Source organism: Schistocerca nitens, chromosome 8, assembly GCF_023898315.1.
Source record: "Schistocerca nitens isolate TAMUIC-IGC-003100 chromosome 8, iqSchNite1.1, whole genome shotgun sequence".
Lineage (NCBI taxonomy): Eukaryota > Metazoa > Arthropoda > Insecta > Orthoptera > Acrididae > Schistocerca > Schistocerca nitens.
In genome coordinates, this window is record NC_064621.1 from 418672173 (window position 1) to 418689622 (window position 17450).

At 41.5% G+C, this 17450-nt stretch overlaps 2 protein-coding genes across 3 annotated transcripts in view; one reads left to right on the plus strand and one right to left on the minus strand.

Moving 5' to 3' along the window:
* Positions 1-17450, minus strand: part of LOC126199308 (elongation factor-like GTPase 1) — a 630571-nt gene that overhangs the window by 402760 nt on the left and 210361 nt on the right. The window lies entirely within an intron of this gene.
* LOC126199309 (uncharacterized) overlaps positions 1-17450 on the plus strand; it is a 189251-nt gene that overhangs the window by 147579 nt on the left and 24222 nt on the right. Inside the window, exon 2 of the mRNA XM_049936143.1 lies at positions 11875-11970. Within this exon, the coding sequence (XP_049792100.1) occupies positions 11875-11970 (96 nt within the window). The remainder of the gene's footprint in view (positions 1-11874; positions 11971-17450) is intronic.

The following is a 17450-nucleotide window of genomic DNA, read 5'->3' on the forward strand; positions in this document are numbered from 1 at the left end:
ACTGGATACCAGATTCAGCGTCTACTTTGCCATCGGTGGAGGTTACACCACGTGTCAATACTGGTGTTTCAACATGGCTCGATACCTGGTACCTCAGAACTACTTGCGCTATTCATCTGTAAATGTAATCATTTAATGTACTCCATACGCGCTGATGCAAGTGAAAGTCTCAAAAATAGCCAACTAACTAGTAAATGCAGACACTGCTTAATATCTAGATAGAACAGCTGGTTACAGGTCGCTCATAATTTGATCCCTGTTAATTGTTCACTCTAAGAAGAGTTTTGGCGCGGTAGCTGAGGATACCAGCTCTTCCGATAAAACAAGGAAGCTGTATGACTTCGGACCGATATTCACTTTTCTCCGGTAGCTATCAATCGCAGCTTTCAGACAGTGCGCAGCGTATCAACAAATTTAAACCATTTCGAATTCAGTTACACATACTACTTCCGGCTCTTTACAAGTACGTAGACGCTGAACACATTGTCGTCAAAATGGTTCAAATGGCTCTGAGCACTATGGGACTTAACATCTGAGGTCATCAGTCCCCTAGAACTTAGAACTACTTAAACCTAACCAAACTAAGGACATCACACACATCCATGCCCGAGGCAGGATTCGAACCTGCGACCGTAGCGGTCGCACGGTTCCAGACTGTAACGCCCAGAACCGCACGGCCACCCGACGCATTGTAGTCTGTTATAGTTGACTATAGCTTATTTTTTATTTATCGGCTTTCGGAACGTACCCAAAGAGCCATCTCAACACTGAAATGTTATGCTACAGTTCGTTTTCACAATGGAGAACATAATTAGTTAGGTCGTACCCTGATACGAAGTTACACAGGCTTAACGAAGGGCAGATTCCGACGCAAAACACGGTTTACATCCACAGCGTACTGAAACGAGTAAACAAGACGAAAATGTAACTCAGGATACACGGGGGCAGTATGCTATAAAAATCCTACTGGTGACACAATAAGCAAAGATAAATTGCCGTTGGTACACATTTGAGTTATTCCAAATTCAATTCATATTAATGACTATGTTTCTAAATTAGCAATAAAGTCTTCTTTTGTATGTTATGTAACAACAGTTTCAAAAGCTGCGGATAGATAATTGAATATTTGTGCAGATCTACAAGTACAGTCTAGACAGAACATGAGAACAGTATGCAAGATTATACGCTGAATGCGTCGAAAATGCAATCAACACGGATCGAGAACATTCGACTACTGTCAAAACAGCTACTGCAGTCAGCCACTGGGCTGTTGTTTATCATAAAACGAACAGTTAATCTGACCGCTTTCGCTCGTCAGATAAGAGCATGAAGCTGATAATCACTGCCCTGGTGGCAACAGGTCTCGGGGTTAAAAGCACCGCTCTGTGCTCACACCACTCAGAGTGTGACTGTGGTACCAAGCGGTGCTTTTAACCTCGTAACGTACTGCCACCAGGGTGATGATTATCTGCTTGATGCTCGCTTCTCACGAGGTAACCGTTACTAGTGAATCAAACTGTGCCCGATCTGTGGCAAAATATAGCTCCCCAAACGACTTTCATAACCTCTCATTGGACTCAACAACGTCTTCCTGCCACGAACATTTTTACAGGCGCTCAAGGGTTGGCGCTGGCTGTTTGACATCCAGCCCATTATAGAGTCGCGGTTCTTTACGGCAATGTACCAGGCGAGCTGTTGGTGGCTCAGAGCGGTTCCCAGGAGGGAACAAATGGCAGGAGATAGCACTATTCCAACATTTGCATTACATCCAAGGGAAATCTCCCGGGGACCTTGGTCGGAACGGGGGAATTACAACTATTTTTAAATTTATTTCTTGTACAATATCATCCAGACGATTCCTCAAAAGCAAGTGTAAAATACTTTCTTATGTTAGTCTCAGAAATGACATCCACTTCTACTCATCACGCCCTGAATTTACACAAATTAGGTGTTCAAGTTTTACGGATTTAACTAAATCTATGAAGTATAGATACCGAAACAATATTTACACAATAATCGGAATATACTGGAAAACATTTATTGAGAACTCGATTGTAGTGAGCACTAGATAATATTTATATTTACTCCCCTCAAAATCTTCTGACTCTTAACGCCTCGCTGTCAAACCATTTCGGTGACAAATATCTACCGGATAGGTTTCAGTGGTCGCTTGCCGTAAAATTCTTCCCTTTTCAGCATAGCGCCAAACACTTCTTTGTACTTTACTGATGAATATATCGTTACTAGCATTGTTAATCGCATAAAAAAAAGTAGTAAGTTCGTGTCATGAACACAAAAAGGTCACTATTTTTTCATAAAGTTCCGCAATTAGGCCTACTTTTGTCAGTCAGATAACTGTTCTTATCAATAAATATGTAACATTTATACGCAAATACACAATAACGGAAGTCCATTTGCGTCTGCTCGGCAACGATAACCATTTCTTAGCTTCAGCCTATAATTCAATGACTCGATTTCGAAAAATTGTTAGTATTTTTTTATATTTTTAAACATTCTTCCTTACCTCTAGATCGTGCAACAAGATATCGTCTTAGCGATAATAAAGTCTTGAATGAAAAATTCAATGAAGAACAGTTGACATTTTTTTCCCATGAGCCATTTACAATGTCCACCCATCAGCTGAATGACAAGTAAGTTTCCATAAGCGACATGAGCTGTTTTATCAGTGGCTGGAGATTTACGGAAGCAACAATTACTTTGTTTCATCCTTAGCGTCATCTGTTTTTAAGTAACACAATCTAAAAATTGAGCTTGCACGCGTCTCGGAATAGATCGTGCTTTTGCTTAATGGTGGACCCTATTGCAGTTTCTCACGTGGTCGCGTGAGTCTGCATAAACAACTATCCAAGACCATAAGAATAACTGTAAAAATGGCGCATCATTGTGACAAATCGCAATTACTAAAGTAACTAGGAGGGTCGAAAACGTCAACAGAAAAACGAAGCTAATAATTTTGACAAATTCTCAAGAAGGATGTCATTGTGTGACAGGCGAAAAACTTACTGCTGAAAAAAAGCTGAAAAAGATAGTCGTCGCCGACTTGATGAAACAATGGCTCGCTTTTGACCGTGAAGCATTCTTGCATCGAATTGTTGCTATTGGTCCAACATTAGCCGGTAGAGACTTTTGAGCTGGAGTTGAGTTCACAGTCCAACGTCATCCATCCTTTTATAGTAACCATGTTACTACTCTTAAGTTATTTGAGTCCAACGAGTGTAGCTTCAAGCTTCCCCACGAACAGGAAAGGTTGCAAATAGTTCAGGATCAAACAAATTATAAACTTCAGTTATAATCGGCAAGGATCATTAACTTACGGTAGACAGTGTGTTGGAGGAACAAGAATAACTGCCATTTTTTTCGTTGCGATTTTAAGCAAGACATGCACAGAAAAATGCGTAAAACACGACTTCAACTGTTCGTCGCTGCCTCAGTCACTCCTTATGGAAACACTCGTGCGCACGATGCCAATTTCGCAAAGAAAAGATATGTCTTTACATGTTGACCATACTATGTACTTTGTTTTCAGTTTAGCAACCCACTCTTTCCAATTAAAGCACGGATAAAAACGAATAAAAATATACATGAATCAAGAAAATTAAAAAGATATACATAAAGAACACGTATGTGCTCATTAGAGAGCACTCTTCCAACAGGAAATTTCATTTCATTAATAACTTTGACGTGAAAGAAAAACAACATGGAATTATTTTGGCTTTACAGTGTATGAACGCTTAACAGTGCCAAAGACAGGAAAAATAGATGATTTTGTAACTTTAAATTACATGCTCTACACCTTTGATAACTTGACATTTTTCATTTGAAGTAGCCGTTTTTGAGTTACAGGCGTTGGATTGGCTCTGAGCACTATGGGACTTAACATCTGAGGTCATCAGTCCCCTAGAACTTAGAACTACTTAAACCTAACTAACCTAAGGACATCATACACATCCATGCCCGAGGCAGGATTCGAACCTGCGACCGTAGCGCACAGGCATTGGAGCCGACTTTTTAGCGAAGTTGATAAAAATGAACGAACTTTGACAACTGATTGCTGCACCGATTTTGGCATTTAAATAGGTCATTCGACGCAAAATTTAATGCTCTTTCATTTTGGAAACGATAAAAACTTCAGTAGAATGCTTGGTTTCCAAGTAATTGGCGAAAACCTGAAACAGGTGATAGAATTTCTTGGTTTTTTGGTCACAAAAAGTTGTCCCGAGGGATTTGGAGGTCGAAAATTTGAATTCAACATTCTTCCAACTGCATACAGCAGATAAAAATATAAAAAATTTTATCTCGATTTTTGTTGTTCTACAAAGAGAAACAATTAATATTAAAAGTCGTAAATGTTAGCCTAATTTCCAGCTTCTTGGAAATAATTTCTTCTTTTAATTTGGAAAAAGATCTGGAGTTCAGATTTTCTGTAGACCATAATTTCAGTCGGCTATAGGATATGAAACAGTAAGCCTTATGGCCCGCATCTCGTGGTCGTGCGGTAGCGTTCTCGCTTCCCACGCCCGGGTTCCCGGGTTCGATTCCCGGTGGGGTCAGGGATTTTCTCTGCCTCGTGATGGCTGGGTGTTGTGTGCTGTCCTTACGTTAGTTAGGTTTAAGTAGTTCTAAGTTCTAGGGGACTGATGACCACAGCAGTTGAGTCCCATAGTGCTCAGAGCCATTTGAACCATTTTTAGTAAGCCTTATGAAACTAATAAGCAGCGCCTTTCTGTGTGCGTAAAAGTGCCGAGAGCGACATTTTTGCCATAAAAATATGCAGGTCAGGATAGAAAACCAATTTGTTGAAAGTTTCAGGATATTTGTTTGATGTGCGTTCACTAAAATGGGGCACGCTAGGCGGATACTGCGTAGTTCGCCTACACAACAGACTCGACCAGTCTTAACCACAGTTCATATGTTTACACAAAAGCAATATCCGGAAATGGTTACGTATACTGACAGAGCTTGGACCCATTAGCACTTTTCTTTATCGGGGGGGGGGGGGGGGGGGCTGCGAGCACGGACTGAAAAATAAGACGAAGGGAGGGAGATTGAAAAGAACAGGGCGGAATGTGGTTGGAGTTTAACGTTGTTTAACTGTAAGGATGCGACATATGCTGATTCAGTCATAAACAAACATTGCCGTCAGCCAAGACACTAATAGCATATTTGCTGACGTGCACCATAATATTTTTCGATTGCGCAGCCCGTAGATTGTATTCATCTTCAAGTGAATTTGGCGTGAGGAGGGCAGAAACCTTATCTCGCACCCTTTCCCTCGCTCCTCCTCAATTAGCCATTGCCCCACCCCCACCTCCAATAGTGCCCTCACCCTCTCAATACAGTTGACACGCGGTTACTCTCATCAAAGGTAATAAATAAATCAATGTTAGGAAATGTACTGAGCAAACGCCTCGGAATTAAAGAAACCCAAGTGCAGAAGAGACTTCTTATGAGGTGGAAAATACAGACGGCTATCGAAATATTAGATGCATCTATGTTTCTAACGTAGCTTTTTGCTGTAGAAGTAACATTTGTAATTTTATAATTTGCGCATTGGGATTGTTGTTTGTTACTGCAGCGAACTGCCGGTGATGAAGACGTAAATGACTCAAGGTACTGGTGGCCGAGCGGTTCTAGGCGCTTCAGTCTGGAACCGCGCGACCGTTACGGTCGCAGGTTCGAATCCTGCCTTGGGCATGGATGTGTGTGATGTCCTTAGGTTAGTTAGGTTTAATAGTTCTAAGTTCTAGGGGACTGATGACCTGAGATGTTAAGTCCCATAGTGCTCAGAGCCATTTGAACCATTTGACTCAAGATAAAAAAGTATGACGAAAGAGTACACCGTTATTATGAACGATTATGTCGTACACTGCGAGTTTCTGTTTTCAAGTAGTATTGAAAAAACTGCAATCACATAACGAAACTCTAGTTTCCACTTTCTTTCACAGAGCCGTGCATGCTTGTGACATTTGCTGAGAGGCGTCGGCATTGGTATTTGGTTTTAACGGGTCTTGCACTATAAGATTCGATTAACAGAACATTAGCTAGCATGCTAACACGGATCCCCACAGGAGTTTCCGCTGCTGACCTACAGAGGCGCTGCTCGTTTGCTATTCTGGGCAGGCCGCAAGCTCGACCTGCGACCCGGGTCAGTGTGGCACGCGCCAACCGGCACTGGGTCAGTGGGAGGAAAGTTTGATGACTGTTGGGCACGAGTAAGCTTACACGAGAGACGATCGAAACTATAGCGTACACCAGCATGGATTGCGAAAACGTTGGTCAACCGAAACCCCACTCGCGCTTTTCTCACATGATATCATGAAAGCAACGGATCGAGGCAGTCAGCTAGATGCAGACATTCTCGACTTCCGAAAAGCATTTGACTCAGTACCCCATCAAAGCTTATTAAAAATAGTTCGATCATATGGCCATCACAAGAAAATTTGTGACTGGACTGAGGATTTATTGGTAGGGAGGTTTCTGAATGTCTCAAGACAGAGTGTCATCGACAGATTTGCAAGTAACTTACGGTGTGCCCCAGAAACTTGTGTTGGGACCCGAACTCTTCATGCTTTATATTAATGATCTGCATTTTGTGTTAATAAACTAAGTTTTTTTGCACAGTTATCTACAATGAAGTACTATCGAGGAAATAACAGCTGCACAAATATTTAGTCAGATACTGGCAAGATTTCAAAGTGGTGCAATGACTGGCAACAAGATTTAAATGTTACTAATGTAAAATTGTACACATCATTTCACAAAATGTAAGTACATCATAACATCATCAATGAGTCACAACTGGAATCAGTCAACTCATATAAACATTTGGTGATATGAAGTAGAATGATCAGTAGTAAGTAAAGCAAGCGGCTGATTTCAGTTCAGTAGTAGGATATTGGCGAAAATACAGACAGACTACAAAGGAAATTACTTATAATATTCTTGTGCAACCCATCCTAGAATATTGCTCAATTGCAAAAACCCATACCAAATAGGGCTAATAAGGTGTATTGAACACGGAGCATGGCAGCATAATGGGGAACAGTTTCTTTTTTATGTATGGGAGTGTGCCACAAAACTGTGAAAAACCTGAACTGCCAGACACTTGAAGATAGACATTAACTGTCCAGCAAAAGCCTACTTACAAAGTTCAAAGGGACTAATTCGCTGCACACTGAAGCAGTATTCCTCCTATGCTTCCTAATATGGTACCTGATACTGTGGGAAATACTGTCTCCCTGCATTTCATGGTGATATGTGGAATATGGATGCAGATATATGAGTTGTATGCTGATCACAAGCAAGTACCTGCAATAGGCACGAAAGGAAAAAGGAACTTGAACATTGCCAAAAGAACCTCAAATTTAACGCTGGACAATACGAATGACTGATATTCACACAGTTAATTCAATATTTCATCAACATAATATCGCTGACCTGGGCACAAATGGAATCAGCTTCACTACTTACAAACCTGATAAAAATGAAACAAGAACTTCCCTCAAATTCTTTTGACAACATTGAATATCAACATTTATAAATTGCATGTGGAATCCTTTTTAAAAGTTGGCATTAAATTACAATCAATCAATTTAGTTTTATGTGTGTTTATTTGCCTTCTTTAGAAAGTAGTTTGTTAACCTAAGAGACAGAGAATTTTTTGGCTGCTATATAATCAACCATTTGTCGCAAAGGAAGATTTATGACCTCAGTGAAAAGGCAGCTCTGTAAGTTTCAATTGCAGTATTAGTACACCCCAAGGCAAATTAAAAACATGGTAAGCAACAATGAAAAAAAAAAACTATTCAGCAATACGATTGAACATTTCTCCAAAGTTCCTACTATTAGAGCAAGAGATAGCCCCATTTGATTAAAAATTCCTCAAGGCTCAAAATATGTTCCCATAATGCTGATTTTTGTAAGGTGCACAGTAGGCATATCCACTTTTCCTAATTTCCCTCCCTATCCTTATCAAACCCATATTTGTGGGCCATCTCTAATCACATTTGAAATGGAGCAAGTTAAATTATAAACCACTGTTCATTCCTTCCTCCCACATAGACACCACTTCCATTACACTGGGTTCTAACGTTTTCCCATATCACAGTTGCATCCAATATTTATTTATTTATATGTTTTATTTATTTGTGGTGACTAGTCTCAAATTTTTTAATTTCTGCCCACCAGAAAATTGAGCAACTCTCATTTGTGTAATTAACATTACTTATTTTTATATATGTATAAAATAGTAATGCTTATATGTGATCCAATAACTTCACTAAGACAAGAAATGACAGCTTACTCCAACCCTACTCAGTATACTGACAGCCCATGTTATGACCACGTCGAAGTGAGCTCAACGGAGGTAGCTAGCAGCTACATGCAATGCTCTTATGTCCTATCAAGCCTTATATGCTTTGTGCTTCTATTGTGGTAATCATCTGCTGAATCAAATAGTACCAATCCAACTACAAATTTCACAGCATCTATAACAATCCACTAAATAGGTAACAAACCATTAAGGCTGTTCAGAGTCAGGAAGTATTAAAAATACTCAAACATTTACAGTGGCTACAAGCTGTGGTCTCAACTTCACTCTAAAAATATAGAATACCAACTACAAAATGGCACATGGCCACTAATAAATAACTGGTGTATTGCCATGCACCATGCTAATGGCCCATTACTCTTCTGCACAGAATAACAGATTTGTATTTACTGCTTGGAAAAAATTAAAATTACAGTGATCTGAAAATACTTAAGAAGTAAAAAGGCACAGTCTATTTCATGTACACAAAAGTAATAGTTCACCATAAGTGAATCATATGGAGCAACAATTGTAGATATATTGGCTTCTATCAAAGTCCTACAAGTTCCTGATAAAGAAAAAAGGAAAGCAGCTCTTTGGAGGGAATGTAAATGTTTGAAGTGTTTTCAAATTGAATGCTTCAAAGGAAATAGAGTAATTACATGATATTTCTGCAACACACTGAACCACTACCGTCGGGTGATCTGATGCTGCTGAAGTGCAGTGTGATTAATGTTTCACTTACTTTTTGTATGCATGGAACAAGCAAAACTTTGAAAAAATAATGGCCATAACCTTTGCTGCAGATGAAGTGAAGTGTACACTGAAGCGCCAAAGGAACTGGTATAGACATGCGTATTCAAATACACAGACATGTAAACAGGCAGAATACGGCACTGCGGTCGGCAACAATATATAAGACGACAAGTGCCTGGCACAGTTGTTAGATCGGTTACTGCTGCTATAAAGTCAGATTATCAAGATTTAAGTGAGTTTGAATGTGATGTTATCGTGAACGCATGAGTGATGGGACACAGCACCTCTGAGGTAGCTATGAAGTGGGGATTTTCCAATACGACCATTTCATGAGAGTACTGTGAATATCAGGAATTCGGTAAAACATGAAATCTCTGACATCACTATGGCCAGCAAAAGATCCTGCAAGAATCGGATGAACAATGACTGAAGAGAACTGTTCAACATGACAGAAGTACAACCCTTCTGCAGATTGCTGCAGATTTTAATCCTGGGCCATCAACAACTGTCAGCGTGCACACCATTCAACAAAACATCATCGATTTGGGCTTTCAGAGCCGAAGGCCCACTCGTGTACTCTTGATGACTGCACGGCACAAAGCTTTACGCCTCGCCTGGATCCGTCAACACCAACATTGGACTGTTGATGACTGGAAACATGTTGCCTGGTCAGACGAGTCTCATTTCAAATTGTATTGAGCAGATGGACATGTACATGTATGGAGACAACCTCATGAATCCATGGATGCTGCATGTCAGCAGGGTACTGTTCAAGCTTGCTTGCTTGCTTGGGGAAGGAGACCAGACAGCGTGGTCATCGGTCTCATCGGATTAGGGAAGGATGGAGAAGGAAGTCGGCCGTGCCCTTTCAGAGGAACCATCCCGGCATTTGCCTGGAGGGATTTAGGGAAATCACGGAAAACCTAAATCAGGAAGGCCGGACGCGGGATTGAACCGTCGTCCTCCCGAATGCGAGTCCAGTGTCTAACCACTGCGCCACCTCGCTCGGTACTGTTCAAGCTGGTGAAGCCTCTCTAATGATGTGGGGCATGCGCAGATGCAGTGATATGGGACCCCCGATACATCTGGAATCGACTCTGGTAGGTGACACCTATGTAGGCATCCTGTCTGATAACCTGCAACCATTCAAACTCACTGTGAATTCCGACAGACTTGGGCAATTCCAGCGGGACAATGCGACACCCCACAAGACCAGAATTCACACAGAGTGGCTCCAGGAATACTCCTCTGAGCTTGAACACTTCCGATGATCATCAAACTCCCCGGGCATGAACTTTATTGAGCATACACGGGATGCCTTTCAACATGCTGTGCTCAGGAGATCGCCATCCCCTCACACCCTTACAGATTTATGGACAGCCCTGCAGGATTCCTGGTATCAGTTCCCTCCATCACTACTTCAGAATTAGTCGAATCCATGCCATGTCATGACGGGGCACTTCTGTGTGCTCGCTGGGGACCTACACGATATTAGGCAGGTGTACCAGTTTCTTTGGTTCTTCAGTGTATAATGGCCCCATGAAGGAACCAGTGGCTTGGTGCAATTAAATAAGTAAAATTTGATGACTTCATCTCTCAAGTACAGCATTTCCATGCTACATGGTTCATAGTTGAGAAATACTTTTTGGGAAAAAAGTTACTGCATGTAGCTTTACTGGACCAAGAAAAGACCTTCAGTCAGTGGCAAGTGGCAATCAAACTAGTCTTTGACTGCCAAAGAAAATACCATTTGAAATTTAAAAAAATCGATCACACTGTCATTAATCTCATTCCTTGGCATTGAAAGTAGAGTTGCTACAATGGAGGAAAACTTGGCTAAATGTGCCAGAAACGGAGATTTTCAAAGAGCACCTGCTGTCACTAGATTGAGCCATGTTTCAAATTATGATATATGAGAACACTGGTATTACATTAATCAAGATGGGCAAAAGTGAGTAAAACATACAAAGGTTTGCAGAGCATGAGACAACACAATGCAATTAAAAAAAAAAAATGGTCCTAGGGTTAACCAAGAAAGTGCTGGGCAAACACACTATAAAGCAATCTAAAGGCTATAACATTTCACCCTGTCTAAGCAGAAAAATCCACACAGCAGACACAGTCACAGGTTAGGACAAATTCTGAAGGGAAAAAAAAATGTACAGGCACCTTTTCCGATAACAGTTAAGAAAAAAGTGAATCTGCTCCTATACCTTATGAGGAAGGGACGTGAGCCAGACCTGGATAATATTTGCACAGTGAGTTACCTACTGTTTGTCAGGTAAACCAGACAGTCCGAGTGTGATTTCTAGGTGGCTTGTCACTCATTTAGGCAAATGCTAGGCTGTCTGGTGTGACCAGAATGTGGCAGTCGGGCCACAGCAGTCAGAGACAGTGGTCATGTGTGTGTTAGTTGAGCTTGTGTGGATGCGTATGTATTTTCTATTTCTGAAGAAGAACTTTTTTGTGCAAAAACTTAAATGTTTAGCCATCTTTTCATTGTGGCTGACTGCAACTCAATACCTCCTATCTGTGGTGAATAGCAATCTATTCTTTTCAATATATTAGTGTTATTCCATTCTGGACTTCCACTGTTTGATATGCTTGATACACTGTCTTAAAAGTGTCCTATCCTTCCTAGAAGCATTTCTGTTCTTTTCCCGTCTTCTCTTTTGCTTTCTTCATTGTATTCTGACTTTTAAGGTCTTGTTTGAAGTTTATAATAGAAAAATATGTTTGCTACTACTATCTTGAAGCTAAGAGTTAAAATCATACTGCGTGTGTTCCAGGTGGTGTCAGGGACCAGCAGTGGGAAGCCCACCAAGTATCACTATTACCCACATAACCAACACGTCTACTTGTTGCCAGAGTGTGCAACACAACAGGTTTGTTCACTACTCAATTGTTTAACTCCTACAGCTGGGTTCAGAGCAGCACAGACAACGGTCAACAGATGCAGTTGCCATAGGCCAACCAATAACATCAGCCGACAGCTTGGTCACAGCAAGTCTGCTCTCTCCATCAGTTTTTGGCCGGATCAAGGAGTTTTAAGTTAGGTCAAAATGAGGTTAGAATGTATTTTAAACTCCTTGGGCAGGAGATGGAGGCCACACTGCTTCTGTGCTTGAAGAAAAGTGCTGCATTGTGCCTTTCGCTATTAAAAAGAAGCTGAATGCATTTGAATGAGCTATATCTGTCTTGAAAGGAACATGTCAAGTACTGTAAACTCTTTCTTCAGTTAATGGAACAACCAGACAAGTTTTATGAACATATAAGATGAAGAACATTCTATTTGTTGATGCACAACTTTAAAAAAATTCAGCAAAACAGACATATGTTGATTAAACTTCACTGACAGTCACACAGCATGTGTGTGAAAGACAAACATAAATTTTAGAATAAGATACTGTTAATACCCAAAGAAAATGGAAACACATATACCATATTTGCAAACCACCTTGTATAACAGAATCACCACCTTACTGGCATAAAATACTAGTAAGCTGTAATAACAATTCAAAGACAGCTAATGCCCAGCTACCACAATCCCAAAAAGATCCACTATAGAAACTTTAAGCATAAGATAAACTACCCTTGTCACTTGAATACATTTTTTTTAGGTTATAATTTACAATTAAAATTTCAATAAAAATTTTGCCGGTTTGCAGTTTCCAATAAAGATGCAGTTACAGTCCACTGATTCTGAGCTATATGCTGACTATGTTAATTTTCATCCTCAGGATGACAAAAACTACTCCTTTCTTGGACTTATAAGTTTCTCATGGTCCATATTATGTGCCTGGGAATGTTGTCCAATTCGAGCAAAGAAAACAAACTCATTTGAGAGTTGTGTATCACAGTTATCAAAAGCACCTCAAGTTTCTACATCTACATCAACATCTACCCCTGCGTGATTGCTCTGCTATTCAAAATAAAGTGCCTGGTAGACGGTTCAATGAACCACCTTCAAGCTGTCTCTCTACTGTTCCACTCTCAAATGGCATGCGGGAAAAACAAGCACTTAAATTTTTCTGTGCAAGCAGATTTCTCTTATTTTATTGTGATGATATGGGTGCCAACAGAATGTTTTCACCATTGGAGGAGAAAACTGATGATTGAAATTTCATGAGAAGATCTCGTGGCAATGAAAAAGTCTTTCTTTTATTGATTGCCACTACAATTCACATATCATGTCTATGGCACTATTTCCCCTATTTCAAGATAATACAAAATGAACTGCCCTTCTTTGAACTTTTTTGATGTCATCCGTCAGTCCCACCTGATGCGGATCCCATACCGCACAGCAGCAGTCCAGAATAGGGCAGACAAGTGTGGTGTAAGCAGTCTCTTTAGTAGACCTGTTGCACCTTTTAAGTGTTCTGCCAATGAATCACAGTCTCTGGTTTGATCGGCCCACAACACTATCTATGTGATCATTCCAATTTAGATTATTTGTAATTGTAATCCGTAAGTATTTAGTTGAATTTACAGGTTTTCATGACACACCTCATAATCAAAATTTAGCGGATTTCTTTTAGTAATCATGTGAATAACTTCACACTTTCCTTTATTCAGGGTCAATTGCCACTTTTTTCACACCAAACTGATAGCGTATCTACATCATTTTGGAATTCATTTTGGTCATCTGATGACTTGACAAGATGGTAAATGACAGCATCATCTGCAAACAATCTAAGAGGGCTACTTAGATTATCTCCTATGTCGTTAATATACACTCCTGGAAATTGAAATAAGAACACCGTGAATTCATTGTCCCAGGAAGGGGAAACTTTATTGACACATTCCTGGGGTCAGATACATCACATGATCACACTGACAGAACCACAGGCACATAGACACAGGCAACAGAGCATGCACAATGTCGGCACTAGTACAGTGTATATCCACCTTTCGCAGCAATGCAGGCTGCTATTCTCCCAAGGAGACGATCGTAGAGATGCTGGATGTAGTCCTGTGGAACGGCTTGCCATGCCATTTCCACCTGGCGCCTCAGATGGACCAGCGTTCGTGCTGGACGTGCAGACCGCGTGAGACGACGCTTCATCCAGTCCCAAACATGCTCAATGGGGGACAGATCCGGAGATCTTGCTGGCCAGGGTAGTTGACTTACACCTTCTAGAGCACGTTGGGTGGCACGGGATACATGCGGACGTGAATTGTCCTGTTGGAACAGCAAGTTCCCTAGCCGGTCTAGGAATGGTAGAACGATGGGTTCGATGACGGTTTGGATGTACCGTGCACTATTCAGTGTCCCCTCGACGATCACCAGTGGTGTACGGCCAGTGTAGGAGATCGCTCCCCACACCATGATGCCGGGTGTTGGCCCTGTGTGCCTCGGTCGTATGCAGTCCTGATTGTGGCGCTCACCTGCACGGCGCCAAACACGCATACGACCACCATTGGCACCAAGGCAGAAGCGACTCTCATCACTGAAGACGACACGTCTCCATTCGTCCCTCCATTTACGCCTGTCGCGACACCACTGGAGGCGGGCTGCACGATGTTGGGGCGTGAGCAGAAGACGGCCTAACGGTGTGCGGGACCATAGCCCAGCTTCATGGAGATGGTTGCAAATGGTCCTCGCCGATACCCCAGGAGCAACAGTGTCCCTAATTTGCTGGGAAGTGGCGGTGCGGTCCCCTACGGCACTGCGTAGGATCCTACGGTCTTAGTGTGCATCCGTGCATCGCTGCGGTCCGGTCCCAGGTCGACGGGCACGTGCACCTTCCGCCGACCACTGGCGACAACATCGATGTACTGTGGAGACCTCACGCCCCACGTGTTGAGCAATTCGGCGGTACGTCCACCCGGCCTCCCGCATGCCCACTATACGCCCTCGCTCAAAGTCCGTCAACTGCACATACGGTTCACATCCACGCTGTCGCGGCATGCTACCAGTGTTAAAGACTGCGATGGAGCTCCGTATGCCATGGCAAACTGGCTGACACTGACGGCGGCGGTGCACAAATGCTGCGCAGCTAGCGCCATTCGACAGCCAACACCGCGGTTCCTGGTGTGTCCGCTGTGCCGTGCGTGTGATCATTGCTTGTACAGCCCTCTCGCAGTGTCCGGAGCAAGTATGGTGGGTCTGACACACCGGTGTCAATGTGTTCTTTTTTCCATTTCCAGGAGTGTAGATCAGGAACAATAGAGGGCCTATAACACTTCCTTGGGAAACACCGGATATTACTTCTGTTTTACTCAATGACTTTCCATCTATTACTACAAACTGTGACCTTTCTGACAGGAAATCACGAATCCAGTTGCACAAATGAGGCAATGTTCCATAGGCAAGCAGTTTGGTTAGAAGACGGTTGTGAGGAACGGCATCCAAAGCCTTCTAGAAATCTAAAAAGGTGGAATCAATTTGACATCCTCTGTTGATAGCATTCATTACTTCATGAGTATAAAGGGCTAGTTGTGTTTCACAAGAACAATGTTTTCTGAATCCTTGCTGACTACGTGTCAGTAAATCATATTCTTCGGGGTAATCCATAATGTCCAAATACAGTATATGTTCCAAAATCCTACTGCCAATTGACGTTAGTGATATGGGCCTGTAATTCAATGGATTACTCCTATTTCCCTCTTTGGGTATTGGTGTGACTTGAGCAATTTTCCAGTCTTTAGGTGCAGATCGTTATGTGAGCGAGCAGTGATATATAATTGCTAAATATGGAGCTATTGTATTGGCATACTCTGAAAGAAACCTGACTGGTATACAATCTGGACCGAAGGCCTTGCCTTTATTAAGTGATTTAAGTTGCTTGCTTCACCAAGGATATCTTCTTCTATGTTTCTCATCTTGGAAGTTGTTCTTGATTGGAATTCTGGAATATTTACTTTGTATTCTTTGGTGAAGGAGTTTCGGAAAACCATGTTTAATAACTCTGCTTTTGTGGCACTGTCATCAGTGACTTCGCTGTTGTTATCATGCAGTGAAGGCATTGATTGCATCTTGCTACTGGTGTGCTTTATATATGACCAGAATCTCTTTGTGTTTTCTGCCAGGTTCCGAGACAGAGTTTCATTGTGGAAATTATTATAACCATCTCACATTAAAGTACGCGCTATATTTTGAACTTCTGCAAAACTTTGCCATTCTTGGGGATTTTGCGTTCTTTTAAATTTGGCATGGTTTTTCGTTGCTTCTGCAACAGCAGTCTGAGCCGCACTATCCTCCCCTGTAGGTTCTGTCTGTTCTGTACGAAATACTGACTCTGTCACTTCTCATCCACTTGACAGTGAGAGTGTGTCAGTGTTAGGTCTAGATGTACTGAACAGGGGAGACAGAACCAAAGGAGAACTGAGGACGTTATATCCATTCCTCTAACAAATGAGTTTGAGATGGTGTCCTTCACTGAAACTTAGCCACTCAGACTCACTTTATCTGTTGGGAAGCCAGCTTTGTCTCTTGTCAAGGCAAGTCAAACACAAAAGGGTAGGGTCTGTTAATTGTCAACAGTTCAAACTTACAGCAAAACACACTTCAGGAACTTACAAAAATCATTACAGATATTTGGCACATAGAAAAACTGACAGGAGCTCGGAAGTATGCAATCATCCACCCACTCTACAACAAAGAAAACAGGACAGATGTAAATAACTACAGGGGGAACACACTTTTTCAAATCACATGCAAGACAGTCTCAGCACGTTTACTTCAAAGAGCACAAGCACAGCACAAACAAACATCGGTGAATACCATGGGGGACTGATGACCTCAGCTGTTAAGTCCCATAGTGCTCAGAGCCATTTTGAATACCATGCAAATTTTCTACTAGGCTGCTCATGGCTAGAATAAATTTTCAAGCTAAAAACAATACTGAAATAATATGGCAACTCGATACTGATCAATCATTTATACTTTTGTCAACTTCAAGAACATATGACTTGATTGACCAATAGTCTCTGTATGATAGCCTATAAGGGCAGGGACTAGACCAAAAGACAGTAAGCCTCATTAATCAAACACTCATGCACACAAGGTCCAAAGTGTAATTTATGTACGAAATATTAGAGTCCTTTGAAATTAAAGCAGGTGTCCACCAATAACATGGACTGTCATCATTCACTTCAGTCTCATCTTGGACAAAGTCCCTAGGGAATGGAGAAAGAACTAAAAAATATAAATCTCTCAAAATCTATTTTGCTTCAGTGAACAAAGATGACAACATCTCTTGCTTAGCTTTTGCAACTCATTTACTGAAATGGTCAGATGCTTCCAGTGTTTTGGTGAGATCATAGAACAAACAAGGCTAATAGAGGAAACAGTGATAACTCGATTACAAAACCTCAAGCGAGCATATGTAAGAACACTTGACGTTTACAACAAAGATGCATA